This window comes from Oncorhynchus masou, chromosome 31 (genome assembly GCF_036934945.1).
Source record: "Oncorhynchus masou masou isolate Uvic2021 chromosome 31, UVic_Omas_1.1, whole genome shotgun sequence".
NCBI lineage: Eukaryota > Metazoa > Chordata > Actinopteri > Salmoniformes > Salmonidae > Oncorhynchus > Oncorhynchus masou.
In genome coordinates, this window is record NC_088242.1 from 23,183,751 (window position 1) to 23,207,954 (window position 24,204).

General features: G+C 45.9%; 1 protein-coding gene across 1 annotated transcript in view; it reads right to left on the reverse strand.

Moving 5' to 3' along the window:
• Window positions 1-24,204, reverse strand: part of sdk2b (sidekick cell adhesion molecule 2b) — a 476,242-nt gene that overhangs the window by 9,722 nt on the left and 442,316 nt on the right. The window contains exons 38-44 of the mRNA XM_064950386.1: window positions 23,971-24,108; window positions 23,272-23,430; window positions 22,926-23,051; window positions 21,660-21,824; window positions 21,253-21,393; window positions 19,970-20,108; window positions 10,814-10,946 (exon numbers count right to left, since the gene is read on the reverse strand). Coding sequence (XP_064806458.1) covers window positions 10,814-10,946; window positions 19,970-20,108; window positions 21,253-21,393; window positions 21,660-21,824; window positions 22,926-23,051; window positions 23,272-23,430; window positions 23,971-24,108 — 1,001 coding nt within the window. The remainder of the gene's footprint in view (window positions 1-10,813; window positions 10,947-19,969; window positions 20,109-21,252; window positions 21,394-21,659; window positions 21,825-22,925; window positions 23,052-23,271; window positions 23,431-23,970; window positions 24,109-24,204) is intronic.

Below are 24,204 nucleotides of genomic sequence, written 5' to 3' on the forward strand. Positions count from 1 at the left end.
GCTCCTTTGTTTTGTGACACCCGACATTCCAGATGAACAAACAAGAAACAACTCTTTTACCACTCTGTGGGGTCTGTTCATGATCACCCAATCGGCCCTAAAGAAAGCTGCCAATCGACCAATCGCAGCCAAAGATTGATGAGCTGGTTCACAAAAATGCTATCTCATACCAAAGGCAGTCGCTTTCATCATGTTCAGCTAAAATGCTAAGGCAGCATATAACAAAAGACAGTGTAACAAAGAGTTTTTCTTTTCCAGATAGTGTCAGTTTTCAGCAGCCCAGGGATGGTGGTGCTGATTTGGAGTGGTTCAAGTCTCTCTCTCTCTCTCTCTCTCCTTCTCTCTCTCTCTCTCCTTTTCTTTTGGCAACGGGTCACAAATACTGTTTCTGTGATGGCATACTGGTATTTCAGCCAATAGATGTGGGACTTTATCAAAATTGGATTTGTTTGCAAATTCATACATACATTTGGCAGGAGGTTAAGAAGTGCAGCTCAGTTTCCACCTCATTTTGTAGGCAGTGTGCCTGTCTTCTCTTGAGGGCCAAGTCTGTCTACGGTGACCCTTCTCAATAGCAAGGCTATGCTCACTGAGTCTGTACGTAGTCAAAGCTTTCCGTAATTTTGAGTCAGTCACAGTGGTCAGGTATTTTGCCACTGTGTACTCCCCCCCCCCCCCCTCTCTATTAAATTACATTTAAGGGCTTTATTGGCATTGGGAACATGTGTTCACACTGCCAAAGTAAGCAAAATAGATAATAAACAGAAGTGAAATAAACTATAAAAAACAGTAAACATTACACTCACAAATGTTCCTCTCGCTCTCTTTTACTCCCTGTCCTCCTGCCCCCCCCCCCTGTCCTCCCCCCAGGGCACTGGCATTGGCCCCTGATGTTCCACAGACAAAGCAGAGAGCACACTCAGCTCTCATGCTATTGTACTACTGCACCTGTGTTACACATGGCCACTCTCATATTCCATCCTCCCCTGCCCCCGCCCCCTCATCGCCCCCCAATACCCCACCTCTCATCATCCACTACAGCTTTCATGCCAAACTATTATATTAATGTATGTCAAAAGAATTTAGAACAGCCAGAGGAGCTGACGACAGCGATAAATCACAGTAAAAGGCCACGGCTATCTGATTCCTAGAAAAATCCCCCTCCTCCTCTGTGCTCTCTTTCTCCTCTTCTTTTCTTTCTACAGTGAATCAAAAACAGATATTGCATATAGAAAAGTCCTCAGCTTTTAACCACTTCAGTAGAGGGGGATGCTTAAAATATAGCACACTGTTTAACAGTTTCCCAACTTAATTTGAGTTGCTTAGCGAATAAATCTTGTGGTAATATCATTAGTTACATTAACATTTTTCTCTCTAGTGAAGAAATTCCCGATAAAAGGTTTTGCATCATCCAATGTGAAGTATCAATGGTCTCTGAGTGTCCCATTATAGCATTGTAGCTTCATTGTAAGCACTTCAACCCCACTAGGCAGAGATGGAACCGAATGAAAGGCATTCTTGTCATGCTTCCTCCACTTTCAGCAACACAACAAGAGACAAACAAGCAAAGCAGCCCTCACACTGATCTCAGAACAGATTAAGCCTCTCCATGTCAAGTGACATTACCTCACTCCAGAAGTATTAGCTAATGCTGTGTCCTGAAATGCTGCTGCTGTGCATGTTTGTGTAGACTTTGAGCGTGGGAAGTTTGTGTTATGTGCATGTGTGTGTGTGTGTGTGTGTGTAGCTGGTTGACACACTGGATTGCATCCCACTCCGGCACACCCTCACAAGGGCTTTGGAGTGTGTGGGGAACAGATGTTTCGTTCTCCTGAAATGTTACCATCCACCCTCCCTCTCTTCCACCTCTCTCTCTTCCACCCTCCCTCCTTTCCCTTCCTCACTCCCTCTCTTCCACCCTCCCTCTCTTCCACCTCTCTCTCTTCCACCCTCCCTCCTTTCCCTTCCACCCTCCCTCTCTTCCACCCCCCCTCCTTTCCCTTCCTCCCTCCCTCTCTTCCAACCTCCCTCCTTTCCCTTCCTCCCTCCCTCTCTTCCAACCTCCCTCCTTTCCCTTCCACATTCCCTCTCTTCCACCCTCCCTCCTTCCCTTCCTCATTCCATCTCTTCCACCCTCCCTCCTTTCCCTTCCTCACTCCCTCTCTTCCACCCTCCCTCCTTTCCCTTCCTCCCTCCCTCTCTGACACCCTCCCTCCTTTCCCTTCCTCCCTCCCTCTCTTCCACCCTCTCTCCTTTCCCTTCCTCACTCCCTCTCTTCCAACCTCCCTCCTTTCCCTTCCACCCTCCCTCTCTTCCAACTTCTCTCCTTTCCCTTCCTCACTCCCTCTCTTCCAACCTCCCTCCTTTCCCTTCCTCCCTCCCTCTCTTCCAACCTCCCTCCATTCCCTTCCTCCCTCCCTCTCTTCCAACCTCCCTCATTTACATTACATTTAAGTCATTTGGCAGACGCTCTTATCCAGAGCGACTTACAAATAGGTGAATTCACCTAATGACATCCCTCCTTTCCCTTCCTCCCTCCCTCTCTTCCACCCTCCCTCCTTTCCCTTCCTCCCTCCCTCTCTTCCAACCTCCCTCCTTTCCCTTCCTCCCCCCCTCTCTTCCAACCTCCCTCCTTTCCCTTCCTCCCTCCCTCTCTTCCACCCTCCCTCCTTTCCCTTCCTCCCCCCTCTCTTCCACCCTCCCTCCTTTCCCTTCCTCCCTCCCTCTCTTACACCCTCCCTTTTTTCCCTTCCTCACTCCCTCTCTTCCACCCTCCCTCTTTTCCCTTCCTCACTCCCTCTCTTCCACCCTCTCTCCTTTCCCTTCCTCCCTCCCTCTCTTCCACCCCCCCCCCTTTCCCTTCCTCCCTCCCTCTCTTCCAACCTCCCTCCTTTCCCTTCTTCACTCCCTCTCTTCCACCCTCCCTCCTTTCCCTTCCTCCCTCCCTCTCTTCCAACCTCCCTCTTTCACTTCCTCCCTCCCTCTCTTCCACCCTCTCTCCTTTCCCTTCCTCACTCCCATTCTTCCACCCTCTCTCCTTTCCCTTCCTCACTCCATCTCTTCCACCCTCCCTCTCTTCCACCCCCCCTCCTTTCCCTTCCTCCCTCCCTCTCTTCCAACCTCCCTCCTTTCCCTTCCTCACTCCCTCTCTTCCACCCTCCCTCCTTTCCCTTCCTCCCTCCCTCTCTTCCAACCTCCCTCTTTCCCTTCCTCCCTCCCTCTCTTCCACCCTCTCTCCTTTCCCTTCCTCACTCCCATTCTTCCACCCTCTCTCCTTTCCCTTCCTCCCTCCCTCTCTTCCAACCTCCCTCCATTCCCTTCCTCCCTCCCTCTCTTCCAACCTCCCTCCTTTCCCTTCCCCCCTCCCTCTCTTCCACCCTCTCTCCTTTCCCTTCCTCACTCCCATTCTTCCACCTTCCCTCCTTTCCCTTCCTCCCTCCCTCTCTTCCACCCTCCCTCCTTTCCCTTCCTCCCTCCCTCTCTTCCAACCTCCCTCCTTTCCCTTCCTCCCCCCCTCTCTTCCAACCTCCCTCCTTTCCCTTCCTCCCTCCCTCTCTTACACCCTCCCTCCTTTCCCTTCCTCCCTCCCTCTCTTCCACCCTCCCTCCTTCCCTTCCTCCCCCCCTCTCTTCCAACCTCCCTCCTTTCCCTTCCTCCCTCCCTCTCTTACACCCTCCCTCCTTTCCCTTCCTCCCCCCCTCTCTTCCAACCTCCCTTCTTTCCCTTCCTCACTCCCTCTCTTCCACCCCCCCTCCTTTCCCTTCCTCCCTCCCTCTCTTCCAACCTCCCTCCTTTCCCTTCCTCACTCCCTCTCTTCCACCCTCCCTCCTTTCCCTTCCTCCCTCCCTCTCTTCCAACCTCCCTCTTTCCCTTCCTCCCTCCCTCTCTTCCACCCTCTCTCCTTTCCCTTCCTCACTCCCATTCTTCCACCCTCTCTCCTTTCCCTTCCTCCCTCCCTCTCTTCCAACCTCCCTCCATTCCCTTCCTCCCTCCCTCTCTTCCAACCTCCCTCCATTCCCTTCCTCCCTCCCTCTCTTCCACCCTCTCTCCTTTCCCTTCCTCACTCCCATTCTTCCACCCTCCCTCCTTTCCCTTCCTCCCTCCCTCTCTTCCAACCTCCCTCCATTCCCTTCCTCCCTCCCTCTCTTCCACCCTCTCTCCTTTCCCTTCCTCACTCCCATTCTTCCACCCTCCCTCCTTTCCCTTCCTCCCTCCCTCTCTTCCAACCTCCCTCCATTCCCTTCCTCCCTCCCTCTCTTCCACCCTCTCTCCTTTCCCTTCCTCACTCCCATTCTTCCACCTTCCCTCCTTTCCCTTCCTCCCTCCCTCTCTTCCACCCTCTCTCCTTTCCATACCTCCCTCTCTTCCACCCTCTCTCCTTTCCCTTCCTCCCTCCCTCTCTTCCACCCTCTCTCCTTTCCCTTCCTCACTCCCTCTCTTCCACCCTCCATCCTTTCCCTTCCTCACTCCCTCTCTTCCACCCTCCCTCCTTTCCCTTCCTCACTCCCTCTCTTCCAAACTCCCTCCTTTCCCTTCCTCATTCTCTCCATTCCACATCCTTGTCCAAAAGAAAGTAAAGGGTCCTATTGTGGAATCTACACTAAAATAAGATGCGTTAAATTATGCCTTGAGGTGGTACAGCCTGTGAAATGGTGATTCATTCGAACACATTAAAGGCTAATTAGGGGAGATGCTATGAATGGGCCAAGGCTTTAGGCATGCAACTGAGCTCTACACAGTCCCCAGGGGAGTTACTCTTCTATCTAAGGAAAAGAGAGAGACACCATACCAGCCAGTGGCAAATCCAAGACTGCTCTTTGCATAATTATTATGTTAAGTAACTAGAGTATCTAGAGAGATTAAGACTTCATCTCATTAACATGTGGAATATTTCTGACTGACGTTTTCTTTGGCGGGGGGTGTTTTTCATTTTCACGTTGACAGCAACATAAGGTTGACATTTAATGCTGATGACTGGCTAAAATATGCTGCTGTCGACATCATCTGTATACTTCTGGCCCTTCTTTGTACACTGTGTTAACTAACCTCCAGACGAGCTTCAATGCGATACAACTCTCCTTCCAGGGCCTCCAACGGCTCTGAAATGCAAGTAAAACTAAAAGCATACTCTTCAATCGATCGCTGCCCGCAACTGACTTAGAATACAGTGGGGCAAAAAAGTATTTAGTCAGCCACCGATTGTGCAAGTTCTCCCACTTAAAAATATGAGAGAGGCCTGTAATTTTCATCATAGGTACACTTCAACTATGACAGACAAAATGAGGGAAAAAAATCCAGAAAATCAAAGAACACCATACCTACTGTGAAGCATGGGGGTGGAAACATCATGCTTTGGGGCTGTTTTTCTGCAAAGGGACCAGGACGACTGATCCGTGTAAAGGAAAGAATGAACGGGGCCATGTATTGTGAGATTTTGTTTGAAAACCTCCTTCCATCAGCAAGGGCATTGAAAATGAAACGTGGCTGGGTCGTTCAGCTTGACAAGGATCCCAAACACACCGCCCGGGCAACGAAGGAGTGGCTTCGTAAGAAGCATTTCAAGGTCTCAACCCCATATAACATTTTTGGAGGGAGTTGAAAGTCCGTGTTGCCCAGCAACAGCCCCAAAACATCACTGCTCTAGAGGAGATCTGCATGGAGGAATGGGCCAAAATACCAGCAACAGTGTGTGGAAACCTTGTGAAGACTTACAGAAAACATTTGACCTCTGTCATTGCCAACAAAGGGTATATAACAAAGTATTGAGATAAACTTTTGTTATTGACCAAATACTTATTTTCCACCATAATTTGCAAATTCATTCATTAAAAATCCTACAATGTGATTTTCTGGATTTTTTTTCTCATTTTCTCTGTCATAGTTGAAGTGTACCTATGATGAAAATTACAGGCCTCTCTCATCTTTTTAAGTGGGAGAACTTGCACAATTGGTGGCTGACTAAATTATTTTTTGTCCCACTGTATGTGGACGATTACAAATACCTAGGTGTCTGGTTAGACTGTAAACCCACTGGCTCCAGGTCATCTATAAGTCTTTGCTAGGTAAAGCCCCGCCTTATCTCAGCTCACTGGTCACCATAGCAACACCCACCCATAGCACACTCTCCAGCAGTTATATTTCACTGGTCACCCCCAAAGCCAATTCCTACTTTGGCTGCCTTTCCTTCCAGTTCTCTGCTGCCAATGACTGGAACAAATATCAAAAGCTCATAGATCATTGCACCTGTACATAGCCCATCTGTAAAAAGCCCATACCTCATCCCCATATTTTTTTATTTTTTTTTTGCTCCTTTGCACCCCAGTATCTCTACTTGCACATTCATCGTCTGCACATCTATTACTCCAGTGTTTAATTGTTAAATTGTAATTACTTCACCACTACAGCCTATTTATTACCTTACCTCCCTAATCTTACCTCATTTGCACACACTGTATATCAAGTTTTTCTATTGTGTCATTGACTGTACATTTGTGTATTCCATGTGTAACTGTTGTTTGTATCGCACTGCTTTGCTTTATCTTGGCCTACCTGGTTAAATAAAGGTTGACTTGAAGGAAACTGTCCTGAAAAAGATCTTCGGAAAAAAAAGAGATGGAATAACACTCAGAATAGGTCAGAAATCACATTGACCTTATCATCCTAGAGGTCAAACTCTCAACACCCAGGGATAAAGACAAGCTTCTTTATGGAGACAGAGATACGAAGGTGTGGAGTCAAACTGACATACAGTATTCTCTGAGAAAATCTCTAGACTTCTCAGAAGACTCGTTGCCCTAGAATATACGAAACAAAAATATAAACGCAACATGTAAAGTGTTGGTCCCATGTTTCTTGAGCTGAAATAAAAGATCCCAGAAATGTTCCATACGCACAAAAAGCTTATTTCTCTCAAATGTTGTGCACAAATATGTTTACATCCCTGTTAGTGAGTATTTCTCCTTTGCCAAGATAATCCATCCACCTAACAGGTGTAGCATATCAAAAAGATGATTAAACGGCATGAACATTACACAGGTGCATCTTGTTCTGGGGACAATAAGGCCACTCTAAAATGTGAAATTCTGTCACACAACACAATGCCACAGATGTTTCATGTTTTGAAGGAGTGTGCAGTTGGCATGCTGACTGCAGGAATGTCCACCAGAACTATTGCCAGATAATTGAATGTTAATGCTCTTCTATATCCGCCTCCAACTTCGTCTTAGAGAATTTCTCAATACGTCCAACCGGCCTCACAACCGCAGACCACGTGTAACCACGCCAGCCCAGGACCTCCACATCTGGTTACTTTACATGCAGGATTGTCTGAGACCAGCCACTGAACAGCTGATGAAACTGAGGAGTATTTATGTCTGTAATAAATAATAAATCCCTTTTGTTGGGAAAAACTCATTCTGATTGGCTTGGCCTGGCTGCTCAGTGGGTGGGTCTGGCTCTCAAGTGGGTGGGCTTATGCCCTCCCAGGCCCACACATGGCTGCACCCCTGCCCAGTCATGTGAAATCCATAGACCTAAGGAATTTATTTCACTTGACTGATTTCCTTATATGAACTGTAACTCAGTAAAATTGTTGCATGTTGGGCTTATATTTTTGTTCAGTATAGATGGGGGCAAGAGTGGAATGCATAGTTGGGTCTTCAGTGCTGTTCTAGCTGTCAGACTCTTGTGAACTTTATCTTGGGAATTGGGGTTAAAGAATCTCCCATAACCCTATACTTTATCACCTTGAGAGAGAGAGAGAGAGAGAGAGAGAGAGAGAGAGAGAGAGGTGACCCTTTGTCATGTAGTTATGGATCATAACAGAAAGGGAGGATGGGGGGTGCACTATTTCCCTCTCATCACTGTTACAGTGAGCACAGCAGGAACCCCAGGCAGCAGACAAACACTAGGACAGTACAGAGGGAGGAGGATGAGGTATGTTTGTGTGTGTTTATGCGCTCGTATAAGTGTGTGTCCGTGTGTGTGTATGATTATAAAAAGTTGATTGCGGAATCCCCTAAAATCCAGCTGTACATCATTTGAGACAGGGATTTAGTGTGACTACAGAGTTTTAATCCCCCTCTGCACACACACTGCTGTTGTTTAGGATGCACATATTCATCAGAGAGTACTGACAGATTTGGCTCTGGGCTATTGTCTGAAAATGTAACATTGCTGTCTCAGTATAAATGTCTAACATCAGAAATATATGTCAGGAATTATAGTATTTTATTGTCAAGTATTTCCTCTGTTTCTCTCTCTCTCTCAATTCAATTCAAAGGGGCGTTGTTGGCATGGAAACGTGTTTACATTGCCAAAGCAAGTGAAATACAAAACAAAAGTGAGAAGACACAAAACAGTATTTAATTAATATAATCTTTCTCTATCTTTTTATGATCTAGCATACTCACATCCTATTCTATTTTTGTTTGGTTCCAGGAAGTGACATCATATGACTTAATAATAGCATTTTAATAATGCTACAGACGAACCCTCGGAGTAGTTCCAGTCAAAACAATCATCTGCGTTGTTATGGGAGACAATCATAACACAGCAGACGTTTTTCAATGTGGTGTCTATGTCTCAGCTCCAGTAACACACAACATCCATGGGTGGAGAACACACAGATATTTTCTTTCCTCTCCCATGATGAAGCATCACACTGGTTGAGTTCCAAATGGCACTCTATTCCCTCTATAGTGCACTACTTTTGAAATGGGGCAATAAGGCACTACAAAAGGAATAGGGTGCCATTTGGGACGCAGGCATTATCTTCAAACCATCTCCCATCGCCTCAGAGATGAGCTCATTCCATTCTCTACCGCTGGTCTCTATGCAGAGTGTCACACACACAGACACACAGAGACACGGTGACACTTGACTGAACAAACCGCCTAACTCAACACGGTCTCCTGGCTTCTGGAGACTGTTTGTCTTGTCTACCTGCAGACAGTCCATGACAACCCCACAACTTCTTCTTCTTCCAAATCCCTTCTTAAGAGGAAGACAATAGCCAACTTATACCTGCCACTGGAGGCCCATAGGGCTTAATGGAGACAGCCCCAACCCCAACCCCAACCCAACACTGAACAGAGCTGATAGCCTGGGGTTGTGTGTGTGTATGTGTGTGTGTGTGTGTGTGTGTGTGTTCGCGCGCGTGTGTGTGCCCGTGTGCGTGTGCGCATGCGTGCGCGCGCGTGTGTGTGTGTGTGTGTAAGCTGATGGCCTGGAGTTATCCGCTCAATAAAACTTCAAAAGGAGCATCACATTCCTGGTCATCTGGGTGATGATATGCTGTCAGAGGGGATGGCAGGGGAACCGCGGGGCTAAGAAGAACAGGCTCTCCAATCCCATCAAATGTGACTCCTGTCTGGCCCCCTTAAGTCTGGGGTGGTGGCAGGGGTGGTTGGAGGGCTGGAGGGCTAGAATTGGCTACTGTATTTGAACTTGTTTGACAATACAGGGGTGTGGAACGGTAGATATGTCAGCCCGATGATGACATGTAAAAATGGCTCACATTGGAGGATGTTTTGGTTGTAGGGAAAGATCCTGTCCGTAGCAGTTCATTGGGTGGGAGATTTCTCCATTGATGTGAAAGAAGCTAAGCTCTTGATAAGGTGGAGAGAGACTTCTGGCTCTTTGGAATTCACACTGGAATGGATTTCGTAGAAACGGAATCCCAAATGGCAACCTATTCTCTTTATAGTGCACTACGACAGTGCCATAGAGCTCTGGTCAAAAGGAGTGCACTATATAGGGAATAGAGTCCTACATAATTTGGGAAAGCTAGAGTAAAAAATTCCAAGATGAAAGAAAACATAGAAGGAAGGCTGTTACCAGGGGAATTTAGAACCGCTTCCCCATCACTTTCATCTGACTGCCATCAAAACCAGACTACCGACCACAGGGTTTTCACACAAACCACAAGAGCAGAGTACAGGTGGGAAAGAGCGTGAACAAGAACAGCAACAAGGGGATCAGTATACACACAGGGGAAAACGAGCCAGCCAGGAAAAAGATCAAAATGAAAAGCGAGATAAAAATTTAATTTGAGATCTGAGGGATAAAGAGAGAGTGAGATAAAGAGAGAGTGAGATAAAGAGAGAGAGGAGAAGCAGAGAGAGAGAGAAAGATGAGAGAGAGGAAGTGAGAGAGACATCCAGTCCATTGATGAAAGCTGTTCATTGGGCCCCAGCCCTGTCTGTTCCTCTGATTCAGCAGATGCCAACAGCAGACTGGGACCGGTATTGAAGGGCATTATGGGTAACGGTTGCCCAAGATGAGGACAGGGCTGTGGAAGGAATCCAGTCTGGGCCTGAGAACGCAGCCGACACTCCAGTCTGTGTGTGTATGTGTGCATGTGCATCCTCTGTGCTTGATTCCGACCACCACCAGCGCTGGGCACTGGCCACTGGCCCTACTCCCAGAACCTGCCTCCAGCTCAGACTGACAGCCCCATAGAGACCAGGAGAGACATGGGACACATTTCACATCCAAACCTATCAATGCCCTGAGTGTGCTCACAGACAAGGTTACATTAGATCACAACCAGGCGCCTGGATAATGCACTGAGCCAATCACTCCGGCGTGCTGTTTCCTCTAGGTACAGATCTAGGATATAGCTGCTCCTCCCCCAGGCCTAATCTTAACCATTAGTGGGGGAAATTCTGATGCCCCACCCCTAGATCCACATCTAGGGGCATAGCATCAATGTGAAGGTGAGGTGCAGAGGGATTCAATATGTTGACAGACAGACAGTGTGACAGACAGTGAGATGGGAGACGTTAAGAGTAGTAGTACATACTGTTGGTACCTGAGAGTCTGATATCTCAGATGGCTTCTCGGTCAGGCTGCTGGTCTCAGCTGGGATCAGATCGTTGTACTTGGTGGTGCTCAAATCCTCATCAGAGTAGTTTAGACTGCCTGGGCTGGGCCGAGGAGGAGACCTGAGGAGACAGGACCATATTTATTTATATATATATATATATACAGTGGGGCAAAAAAGTATTTCGTCAGCCACCAATTGTGCATGTTCTCACACTTAAAAATATGAGAGAGGCCTGTAATTTTCATCATAGGTACACTTCAACTTCAAAAAAATCCAGAAAATCACATTGTAGGATTTTTTATGAATTTATTTGCAAATTATGGTGGAAAATAAGTATTTGGTCACCTACAAAAAGCAAGATTTCTGGCTCTCACAGACCTGTAACTTCTTCTTTAAGAGGCTCCTCTGTCCTCCACTCGTTACCTGTATTAATGGCACCTGTTTGAACTTGTTATCAGTATAAAAGACACCTGTCCACAACCTCAAACAGTCACACTCCAAACTCCACAATGGCCAAGACCAAAGAGCTGTCAAAGGACACCAGAAACAAAATTGTAGACCTGCACCAGGCTGGGAAGACTGAATCTGCAATAGGTAAGTAGCTTGGTTTGAAGAAATCAACTTTGGGAGCAATTATTAGGAAATGGAAGACATACAAGACCACTGATAATCTCCCTCGGTCTGGGGCTCCACGCAAGATCTCACCCCGTGGTGTCAAAATGATCACAAGAATGGTGAGCAAAGATCTCAGAACCACACGGGGGGACCTAGTGAATGACCTGCAGAGAGCTGGGACCAAAGTAACAAAGCCTACCATCAGTAACACACTACGCCGCCAGGGACTCAAATCCTGCAGTGCCAGACGTGTCCCCCTGCTTAAACCAGTTCATGTCCAGGCCCATCTGAAGTTTGCTAGAGAGTATTTGGATGATCCAGAAGAAGATTGGGAGAATGTCATATGGTCAGATGAAACCAAAATAGATATTTGTCGTGTTTGGAGGACAAAGAATGCTGAGTTGCATCCAAAGAACACCATACCTACTGTGAAGCATGGGGGTGGAACCATCATGCTTTGGGGCTATTTTTCTGCAAAGGGACCAGGACGACTGATCCGTGTAAAGGAAAGAATGAATGGGGCCATGTATTGTGAGATTTTGAGTGAAAACCTCCTTCCATCAGCAAGGGCATTGAAGATGAAACGTGGCTGGGTCTTTCAGCATGACAATGATCCCAAACACACCACCCGGGCAACGGAGGAGTGGCTTCATAAGAAGCATTTCAAGGTCCTGGAGTGGCCAAGCCAGTCTCCAGATCTCAATCCCATAGAAAATCTTTGGAGGGAGTTGAAAGTCCGTGTTGCCCAGCAACAGCCCCAAAACATCACTGCTCTAGAGGAGATCTCATGGAGGAATGGGCCAAAATACCAGCAACAGTGTGTGAAAACCTTGTGAAGACTTACAGAAAATGTTTGACCTCTGTCATTGCCAACAAAGGGTATATAACAAGTATTGAGAAACTTTTGTTATTGACCAAATACTTATTTTCCACCATCATTTGCAAAATAATTCATTAAAAATCCTACAATGTGATTTTCTGGATCTTTTTCTCATTTTGTCTGTCATAGTTGAAGTGGGCCTATGATGAAAATTACAGGCCTCTCTCATCTTTTTAAGTGGGAGAACTTGCACAATTGGTGGCTGACTAAATACTTTTTTGCAGCATATATATATACAGTAAAATGAAAACGTCAACTGATCGATTTTAAACAAATACATGCTGTCATCGAATAACCCCATGCCATGATTAGTGAAAAGTGAAAAAACACACCAATCTCTTTCATAAGTTTTTAAACAATACAAGCTAATTTACCAACATTTCTGAAAATGGATATATAGCGTTTTGGAAACAGAAAGTTCCATCCTCTTAAGCAACTTGTATTAAATCACTAAAAAAAATCCTGTTCACACATCAGAGTGACATGGCACAGAGAAACTGCATGAAAGGAACCAGGGAAACAGTTGAAAGATACACACTGATGATCAGTGAAATGTACTGAACTGTCTCCAGGCACTTAACACTAATAGTCTACTTTCAAGGGATAAAAATACTGTTCCCTCTAATATCTGATGGAGACACTACATTGACTTTTTGTTTGGGTAGTGGTGGGTAGGGGGCAGGGGAGTATGGTGGGGTTGTTTATTATCAGGATCATGGGACAGCCATTAGATCCCTGCCTGCCTGCATTCAGTATGAATCATCTCTTCTCATTAAACACTGTCACTGTGGGCTGCAATGGCAGGCACAGTTAGCCTTGTGACCAACTCATGAATTGAACCCTTATGGAGTGGAGGAGCTCACTGCATAGGCAGAAATCCCCATGCAGTCTCACATAGAAAGGCTCAGGATGTGTAGGTTAGGTTATTGTTCGCTCCCTTGTAAAAGTTATCATCCATATGAATCCATGTACGAGTCAACAGCCATGTTTCATGGAGCATGAGTGACACTTTAAAAACCTCTCCATTCATAGATACGTGTGGAGTGGAGGTTTACAAGGGCACGATTTATGAGTATGGAGTGAGGGATCTTTATGAGCAGTGGAGTGAGTGAATAAGTGTAGTGGATAGGGTCAAGGGGAGGGTATTGAGAATGCTTGTTATGAGAGCGAGAAGGGGAGAGAGAGAGACCTCACAACACCCACAAGTGGTGCCCTCTGAACAGCTCTCTCAAAGCACTCAAGGGTTCTTAAAATTTGGTGAAAAAAAGATGGCTTTGCGTTCTGCATAAATTCCTCGACATTGTCCTCCCTCTGTCCCTAAGCCTGTTAAACAATCAGACATCTGTTTTTGTTGACTGGCCCTGGTTGGTTTGGCCGGGACAGCCTCTCTCAATCTCTCTCTCCCTCACTGTCTGTCTCTCTCTCTCCCTCAGGCCACAGCAAACTGTTCAGTTTTACAGTCCAAAATCAACCTTATTTTGCATAAGTATTTCTTCCACAAATATTTTGTTTAGAGTTTGAGTGCATTCCCAAAACCAAACTTTGAAACCTCGACTTTCAAATCTCTTATTCCCCAACATTTGACAATTGGGGAGCCCCCCTCTCCCAGAAAAGCAATGTACATTTATTATTTTTTTGTCCTTCTGTATCAGGGGCTCTGTGTGTGTGTGTGTGTGTGTGTGTGTGTGTGGGGGGGGTAATCACGGGCGTGGTGCTAACAAATTTGAACTAAATCCCGACCCTTTAGAGAAATCACGGAGAGCTGCATTTCAATTCCATCTAATACTGTTAATAATTTGTAACAAGATTACATTTAATACACTTGGATACAGGAGTGAAATGAACACAATGGAAATCTATTCATGTATTATTGACATTTTCTATAAGTTAAAGGTCATGAACAGTCCAAATAATGTTTTTCTTGAAATTGGATGATGATATTTGAAGGAAACCAGATCAAAGTATAAAAAATGACTGTTGCTTCTTCATTGAGCAAGTTTGATCATAAAGTTACTGGTCTCCTCCCGCATTCACTTGCATTCATTATTAAGGGGACAAGGTGACATCACCTTAACTCTCATTGGAATACACCAATGATAACATGGTATTCTCTTCCCTAATTTAAATAAGTACAGCCTTATAACCAACATCACAGAAGGCGTGTTTGCAGAGGGTTGTGGTTTATATAGCTAGATACTCCACTCTCCAATATCTGACTAAGTTGTCAGCAAATATAATTAAAAGTTTACCCCATTTATCTATGGCAAAGATACTTAAATGTTTACTCTTTCATCTCTTTCATCTGTGTCTGGTGTTACTAGCTAGCTAGGTCTTCATCTGTGTCTGGTGTTACTAGCTAGCTAGGTCTTCATCTGTGTCTGGTGTTACTATCTAGCTAGGTCTTCATCTGTTTCTGGTGTTACTAGCTAGCTAGGTCTTCAGCCAGCATGGAACAAAAGGGGGGAAGGGTCGTTGAAAACTCAGAGGCAGTTGTCAAGTCAACACATCCGTCAGTGCTGCTGTGAACTGCATCACAAGAGACATGCAAAATGGGAAATGTATATAAAAAATAATTTAAAAAAATGATTGATGCAATTTCCATGTTGTTTGAGTTGCTTTGTGTGTCACCAAATTTGCTTGAGATGATTTTACTGCAACACCGCTCACTGCCTCCAAGTTGTTTAACAAGAGCTGTCATGAACATAAGCTCCCGCCAACTCAGCCTGTCTTTTCAAACTTCCTGGTAGTTAGCCATGAGAGTAAAAGTACTTTTCAGAAAGTGGAGTTCAGGACCTTTAATGTTGGCCCATAAATGGCTGTTAGTAGATCCTTGAACCTATAACCTCCAACACTGTAACCTTGCTGACAGCCCTGTTAGATAGAGGAGGACACACAGTCACTAATGAAGGACTGCACCGCTTGATAAGCGATACAAGTTGCAACATTAGTTGCAACATTCTCCTTGCTCCTCCAGATAAGGTCCGGATCATGTTGAGCTAGCTCAGGTCTCCCCTGTCACATCCCAGCTGTCTGGAACCTGGACAACACTAACATCCATCTTCCTGAAGCCGTTGGAGGAATTGCTGAGCAAGTCTGCTGTCCATTTGCTGTTGGATCAGAGCCTATCCCAGCCCGGCCCAAGTCTGCTGTCTGTCTGCTGTTGGATCAGAGCCTATCCCAGCCCGGCCCAAGTCTGATGTCTGTCTGCTGTTGGATCAGAGCCTATCCCAGCCCGGCCCAAGTCTGATGTCTGTCTGCTGTTGGATCAGAGCCTATCCCAGCCCGGCCCAAGTCTGCTGTCTGTCTGCTGTTGGATCAGAGCCTATCCCAGCCCGGCCCAAGTCTGATGTCTGTCTGCTGTTGGATCAGAGCCTATCCCAGCCCGGCCCAAGTCTGATGTCTGTCTGCTGTTGGATCAGAGCCTATCCCAGCCCGGCCCAAGTCTGATGTAGTCTGCTGTTGGATCAGAGCCTATCCCAGCCCGGCCCAAGTCTGCTGTCTGTCTGCTGTTGGATCAGAGCCTATCCCAGCCCGGCCCAAGTCTGCTGTCTGTCTGCTGTTGGATCAGAGCCTATCCCAGCCCGGCCCAAGTCTGATGTCTGTCTGCTGTTGGATCAGAGCCTATCCCAGTCTGTCTGCTGTTGGATCAGAGCCCAAGTCTGATGTCTGTCTGCTGTTGGATCAGTGACCATTGTTAGCCTATCCCAGCCCGGCCCAAGTCTGCTGTCTGTCTGCTGTTGGATCAGAGCCTATCCCAGCCCGGCCCAAGTCTGATGTCTGTCTGCTGTTGGATCAGAGCCTATCCCAGCCCGGCCCAAGTCTGATGTCTGTCTGCTGTTGGATCAGAGCCTATCCCAGCCCGGCCCAAGTCTGATGTCTGTCTGCTGTTGGATCAGAGCCTATCCCAGCCCGGCCCAAGTCTGCTGTCTGTCTGCTGTTGGATCAGAGCCTATCCCAGCCCGGCCCAAGTCTGATGTAGTCTGCTGTTGGATCAGAGCCTATCCCAGCCCGGCCCAAGTCTGATGTCTGTCTGCTGTTGGATCAGAGCCTATCCCAGCCCGGCCCAAGTCTGATGTCTGTCTGCTGTTGGATCAGAGCCTATCCCAGCCCGGCCCAAGTCTGCTGTCTGTCTGCTGTTGACCTTAAAGTCCCCAGACTGACATAGACAAGACAAGTCTCCCTTCGTCATTTAGATAAAAACCAGTTCACTGTGTCATAAAATGTCAACACAAACTCTCAATGACAAACCTGTAACTTTGTCCCATCACATTCTCCCCTCTGCAGTAAGAGCTATACAAATCTCCACTACTAATTCAAATTGCTTATTGGTCCTGGGCTAATCTCACGCACTAGATGTTACAACAAGATGCAGATACACATTGGGCTGGTTCCACAATAGTCTCTTCTGTGAGAAAGGACTAGTTCCACAAGATTAGTCATGGCTGGGATAGCCCTGCTATGAGCAGACAGGGTTAAGGAGTGAATGTGAAGAAATGTTATTGTCGGCCCAGTGGGAGATTATGATAAACTGCCTGCTTAACAATTCAGAGGAAGCTCTGCTCAACAGGCCCACTCCTCCCCTCCCTCCCTCCCTCCCTCCCTCCCTCCCTCCCTCCCTCCCTCCCTCCCTCCCTCCCTCCCTCCCTCCCTCCCTCCCTCCCTCCCTCCCTCCCTCCCTCCCTCTCTTCCCCCATCACTCAGATGCTCATCCACTGTTGAGTGAGTGAGGTGTGAAATATTTAATAGTTCTCAAATGTAGAGAGGGGTAGTAGCACACTCTTTACCCTCTCGTAAACCACCAAAATAAATTAACATTATTTATCCTTTATTAAACTAGGCAAGTCAATTAAGAACAAATTCTTATTTACAATGACGGCCGACCAAAAGGCAAAAGGCCTCCTACGGGGACGGGGGCTGGGATTAAACATGTTTAAAAAATATATATATAGGACAAAACACACATCACGACAAGAGAGACAACACTACACAAAGAGGGACCTAAAACAACATCATAGCAAGGCAGCAACACATGACAACACAGCATGGTAGCAACACAACATGACAACAACATGGTAGCAACACAACATGGCAGCAGCACAACATGGTAGCAGCACAAAACATGGTACAAACATTATTGGGCACAGCCAACAGCACAGAGGGCAAAAAGGTAGAGACAACAATACATCACGCAAAGCAGCCACAACTGTCAGTAAGTGTGTCCGTGATTAAGTCTTTGAATGAAGAGATTGAGATAAAACGGTCCAGTTTTTGTGTTTGTTGCAGCTCGTTCCAGTCGCCAGCTGCAGCGAACTGAAAAGAGGAGCGACCCAGGGATGTGTGTGTTTTGGGGACCTTTAACAGAATCTGACTGGCAGAACGGGTGTTGTATGTGGAGGATGAGGGCTGCAGTAGATATCTCAGATAGGAGGGAGTGAGGCCTAAGAGGGTTTTATAAATAAGCGTCAACCAGTGGGTCTTGCAATGGGTATACAGAGATGACCTGTTTACAGAGGAGTATAGAGTGCAGTGATGTGTCCTATAAGGAGCATTGGTGGAAAATCTGATGGCCGAATGGTAAAAAAAAAGATCTAGCCGCTCGAGAGCAGCCTTACCAGTTATTCCCTTCCTTACACCTCAGCTATGGGGAGTTCAGAGATAGCAGAGGTACATCTGAGCATTCCTCCTCTCACCCCTCCTCTCACTCCTTCTTCTCACCATTCTTCTCAACCCTCCTCTCACTTGGCTAGCTGGCTGCTCCTCAAAGGCCAGGGCACCTTTGATCCTTTCCCAAGGGCAAACACACACACACACACCTCCCGGGGATCAAGGACAGGGCTAATTCCCCCGGGCACAGCATCAGAGCATCAGAGCATCGGAGCAGAGGGCACCTGGCTCTCCAGCTGGTTGTTGTGAGCTCGCTCGCTCGCCGTCAGTCCCAAATGGAGCCCTATTCCCTATTTAGTGCTCTACTTGGGATGCTCACACAGTCAGTCAGTCACACTCATCATAATACTATCTCCTCTAACCTAGTACCATCGCGCTGGCAATACTACACACACAATTACACACTCCACACAGAGCCTGCAATATATTGCAATGTGGTGGTCATTCCTAACGTACTGATAAAACACAGAAAGAAACAGTGAAAAGACTAATTTCAATAGTGGCAATGCTGTGATCGCTCATTATATGGCAAGGCAATATGGATACACTCTGGGTACGGTTGCAAAGGGAGGGTATATTACTGCTGGAAACGTTCTAACGTTACCAGTAAACTACCAGGATTTTGGTAACTTGGACCTTGTTGGTTACTTCAGATTATCACAGGTGTCTTTAATTATCTCTGGCCCTCTGTGGGGCCTTATCACATGTAAAATACATCAAATAATCAAATAAGATGATTTTAGAATAATGACAAAGCTGTAACACATGATCCTAAATATAAACCACTAGATTAGTGAATACTATTGGTGTTTAATATAAGGGTTTCAGCATGAAATGATCCTTTATATATTTTATTAAACCCTTTTTTTTACTATGTTACTATGTCTTTGATGTAAATGTTTTGGCGCAAAACTGATGGCAATTGTGGAAAAAGTCGATAGTTGGAAGAGTTGCAGAGTTGATATGAATTCCATTGTTGATTAGATGCTTTTTAAATTAATTTGTCTATTTTCTCTTGAACCATATGGTCTGTCCACTAGAAACTCATGGACAATATGGACACGGATATCCAAATAAATATATATATATATTCTTTAAAAAAAAATACTATATATGAATGCTTTCCAAGTAAAAATTACCATCAATTACCAAAATTATAGACATTTCTGGTAACTTTGGTAAATTAACAGTAGCTTTGCAACTGGGGTGATCATATAATGGAAAATAAAGGGTCATGGGTTTATAACTGTGACTCAATCCATTTTCAGTCCCTCCTTGTGAGTTTGGTCAGTTGCCATTCAGATCACTGGTCCAAGGTGCCAGACAATGAGATTAACAGAGACAACTCATCAACAGTTAAGCTGTGGACAGTGGAATATTCCAGACCTGGGTTCAAATACTATTTAAAAATAATTTCAAATACTTTGGCTGTGCTTGATTGAGCTTGTCTGGTGCAATGGAACAAATAGAATAGTCACACAAGTACAGATCCTGCCCATCTGGCAAACTAGGCAAGCTAAAGCAAATGCTTAATGTTTTTGAAAGATTTTAAATAGTACTTGAACCCAGGTCTGTAATATACTGCCTCATTAGAAAAAGCAGCAGTTCTCTGTGTGTACTGTTTTACAGTGGAAACAGAGCTTTATAGGAGTATCCATTCCAATCCATCACAGCATAAAGTCCTTTCCATCCAGCCATCAGCCTCAGTTGGACTTCTCAAGGCATGAGGTCATAGTGTTCCTCAATAATGACAAACACAGAACCATAATCATTAGTATTGTGTAACTATACAGTACCATAAACATATTCAAACCAGTCAATTTAATGGGATTTTGACAATACGTCAGATGAACTCATGGATTCCATTTTCATGTTTGTGTGCAGTTTGAAGGTAGTTGAAGGTAGTTTCGCAAACCATAGCTAACTAGCGTTAGCGCAATGCCTGGAAGTCTACCAGAACAGCTAGCATACTTGTTACTGACCTGGTGTAGACGCCGTTCTTACGGCAGAAAGAGTTCTTGACGGACAGCCGGCGGTTGTTGAGTTCCAGGGCGGGGAAGCGTCCCTCGTCCAGGCTGACCATATCTCCATGGGTCAGGGCATTACAGTTAGAGTTGTTCCCTGATGAACACACATAGGGAGACACTGTGTGACCACAGGCCAGAGGGATGGACGGACAGGCAGGTGGGGGTTAGTGATGCTGTGAAGAGGATGCATGGATGTTGTATTATGTATGTCATGTACAGTAGCCCACTCTAGTACTGTTTTTTTTTTAAATATATTTTTAGGGGGTGGATCAGCTTTAGTGCTGTTACTAATGTATGGTTGTGTCCCAAATGGCACCCTATGGGTCCTGATCAAAAGTAGTGCACTACATATGGAATAGGGTGTCATTTGGGACACACGCTTTGAGTTCTATACATTTACATCATTTAAGTCATTTGGCAGACGCTCTTATCCAGAGCGACTTACAAATTATAGAAACACAAGAAGATGGCTCATGAATGGATGTTATGCATATGCTATGTTATGTACTCTACCACTACTACTGTTACTGCTGAGTTCTATAGAAACTAGAGTGACTGGAAATACCACAGTGATGTCATCACCAGTATATTAGGTGAGTTTAGCCAGGCATCTAAACATAGATTCCAAGGGTCCACACATACAGTATACTACCCCCCTTACACAGCAGACCCCTGCAAGGGCATCTGGCGGCAAAGCTGCCGTTCTGCAAACATTTAGTCACTATAACGAGCTGATTTGTAAACCTGCACCAGTCCAGTATTCCATGAGGGGGGTTACAGGGGGTATGTGAGAGGATCTCTGTGTTAGAGAGCAGAGAAGGGAGGGAAGCGAGAGACGAGAGAGAAGGGAGAGAAGAGAAGAAAGGACCTCTTGTGTTTCAGACCGTGGGCTGCCCCAGCCTGGCAGCCTGGCACTGGCAGCGCCACACAGCAGAGAGAAGTGCTGAGGCAGAGGAAATACCTGCTGATGTCAGAGAGGAGCAGACTGCACAACTAGATAGGCCCCCTACTATACTCCTTCTCTACAGATCACTGTCTCTTTCTCTCATTTCTCCCTGTCTCTCTCTCTATGCACCACTTCTCCCTCTCTCTCCCCCTTTACTCCCCCCGTAGGCTATATGCCAAAAGTAGACCACTGTAGAATAGAAATACAGAATCTTTGAGATAAAAAGCAACAGAACAAAGACCTTGTTGTCTAGTAATATGATGCTGATCATGTCTTCCGCTCGACCTCTCACCTGATTCAGACTTCTTGGCGTACTTCTTGCTCTGTCCTCTGATGATAAGGATGAAGACCAGTAGAAGGATGAAGATGAGTCCCACGAGAGCCACCACCACAAGGAACCACCACTCCTCATAGAACGGCGCCACCTTTTTGGCTGGAGGAGAAGAACACACGCAATATAACAACTGGACTAAACACAAGGACAGAGCAGGGAGCACTGACGCAAAGGTAGCTTCTGAAAACGATCTATTTTCTGTTACACTGATTATTCTTAAATTCTATAAAACAAGGTAAGATTTTGTCATTGATTAACATAAAAACCCAAAGCTCAATTACCATTGTGTCCCCCCTATGGACCCTGGTCAAAAGCAGTGCACAAGGGAATAGGGTGACATTTGGGACATAGATATATGAACTCACCAGATATGGAGGCTGAGGGTGGACTAGGAGATCCGTAGCCGTAGTCGTTCACTCCAATGACCCGGAAGTCATAACTAACCCCTTGCTTCAGAATGTCCATGTTGAAGGTGTATGACGTCACTTCCTTTGGGATGTCCTTGATCAAGATATCCCACAAGCCTTCATCTGTTGGCAGAGTAGAAGAAGTAGAAGAAGGTTTTTGGATGAGTAGTAATCAAACATGAAAAAACTGGTAAACGAGACTGAAAGTAGTCATTATATAAGCGATAGAAAAGCCCATTTAGAAGTCTATATGTTAGTATAAAACATAATCTGGCTATATCCAAGGTAATTCAAACCATATAAACATCATGCAATTCATATATTGTAAATCTCCCATACTGCTCTCTTGTCTTTGAGAGGTATACAACCGTATAAAAAGACAGTAGGTATGATTCACAAGATGGAATATTATGGGATGTTTCATGTTTACTTTTGTAATGGATGCCAGAATCCATAAGGGCTAAGTGCTAATAACCATACATCTTCCTAGGAGTTTGACGTTGATGGAGTGCTCAAGAACATCAGCCAACACCAGAGTTCATTTAAAGTTTATGTCACTAGTGACGTCGTGAAGATATGAAGGGTAAAGTTAACCTGTAGTAGCGCCAGGAGTATTTTCCTGACAATGAAAAACTGTGCCATAGTAACTAGTAATATGGACAGCTGAGTAGTCCTACTGATGTGGTTAGGGACAGGCTCACTCGGTATGCTACCAAGTGAATCTGCATGATACTTTCTTAACATCTGGGGCACAGTGCCCCTTACTCCCGTCCACCCATTCCTCAAGTCACCAGTGGTGTAATCCATCTCTCTCGATGTGCCTCCATCCATCATTCCTCTATTCCCGCTGTACAGCTGTCAATCACAGGCGAAACCTGACGTTACGTCTCAAGCTCCGCTGCACCCCAATCAATACTCCATTAAAAGAATAGTGAGTAAACATCACCGTCTGTTTGGACCATATTGACACCCTATTCTAAATCATATTATTCCTGTCGAAGCAAGTACCAAGCTGGGTTAACAGATTGCATGATTGGAAAGGATTGTGAACTGTGGATCCATCTGGAACTATCCAATATGTCCACCGGCTCCAGAAATGAAAACTGTTCAGAACATAGTTCACTGGAGAAGTACCGTTGAGGCCCTTTGCTCCACTAGAAGCTAAAAAGAATAAGTCAAGCAAGTGGAGTCCAGTCCAGTATGTCACGTGTTGGGTGTATATACCTGAGGGTCTGGCCTCGATGACGTAGCGTGTGATAGGTGACCTCCCGGGGTCACCGTTAGCCCAGTGGATGGTCAGAGCTGAGCCGTAGCGAGAGATGAAGGGCTCTCCAGGGGGGCCGGGGGCTCCTGCATGGTGGTCAAAGGTTAGAGAAAGGTTGTAGGGTCAGGCAACTTCAATATACCTTCAAAATATTAGGGCATATTCAGGGCCTAAGCTTAGCTTGAGATTCGCATACTCTGGCATGTGTAAATCATTCATTGATGTCAATTAAGGATTTACATAGAAGGTTGAGTTAAGTGTCAAGTGTCAAGTCAGGATATGGGCCTCAGCTAGAGGAAGACGAACCTTCCCCAGGCCCCATGGTGATGTTAGCCTCCACCTCAGGCCCATAGGTGAATGTCTTGGCCCGGATCCTGAAGTTGTAGGTCACCCCGTCAGCCAGATCCTTGATCTTCATCCAGAACGGGGCCCCTTTGACGTCCACCGTCACTATCTTACTGACGCCTGGGGGGGAGGGGGAGTGAAGACAGTCGGCACAGGCCACGGTAGACTCTAGACAAACACACCACATTTAGAGTGGGGCTAATACCCAGGGACTGGGTATTACACACACACACTGACACACATACAGACACAGGCACACTCCAACAGTTGTTGGGACATACATGGGAAATGAATGAAAAGGGTTAACATAGCAACATTATCAACTGATTCAGCATGCTATTTGGCGTCAACAAAGGAAATAATGGCCACCACTCACTCAGCAATGGAAAAATATAGTTTTTCAATGTAGTTATTAGGTATGTTGATGTTTAGCCCTCATACAGTGAGAGAGACTCGGGTTGTGTCCCAAATGACACTCTATTCCCCTATATAGGGCACTACTTTAGATAAGGGCCATGGGTCCCACAGGGCCCTGGTCAAAAGTAGTGGACTACATAGGAATTGGATGTAATTTGGAATGCATCCTCAAAGATGGGCATTAATTGTGAGTTGTCAGATGTGAGGTGGGATGCGTCGGACAGGTTGAGGGGGGTGTCTTACCGTCCACAGGGGTGCAGGGCTCGTAGACCAGCCGGTAGCCCTCCAGGATGCCGTTGGGGTAGGTGGGCTCACCCCAGGACACGTTGACTGAAGTAGTGGTCAGCTCACTGAAGTGGATGAAGCTGGGAGCGCTGGGGGCTGGAGGTCAGTGGACACACAGGTCAGAGGTTAGGGGGTCAGAGGAATATACAGTTATATTTTGGATTGTGTACATTAGGATGGCCCTGTGATAGA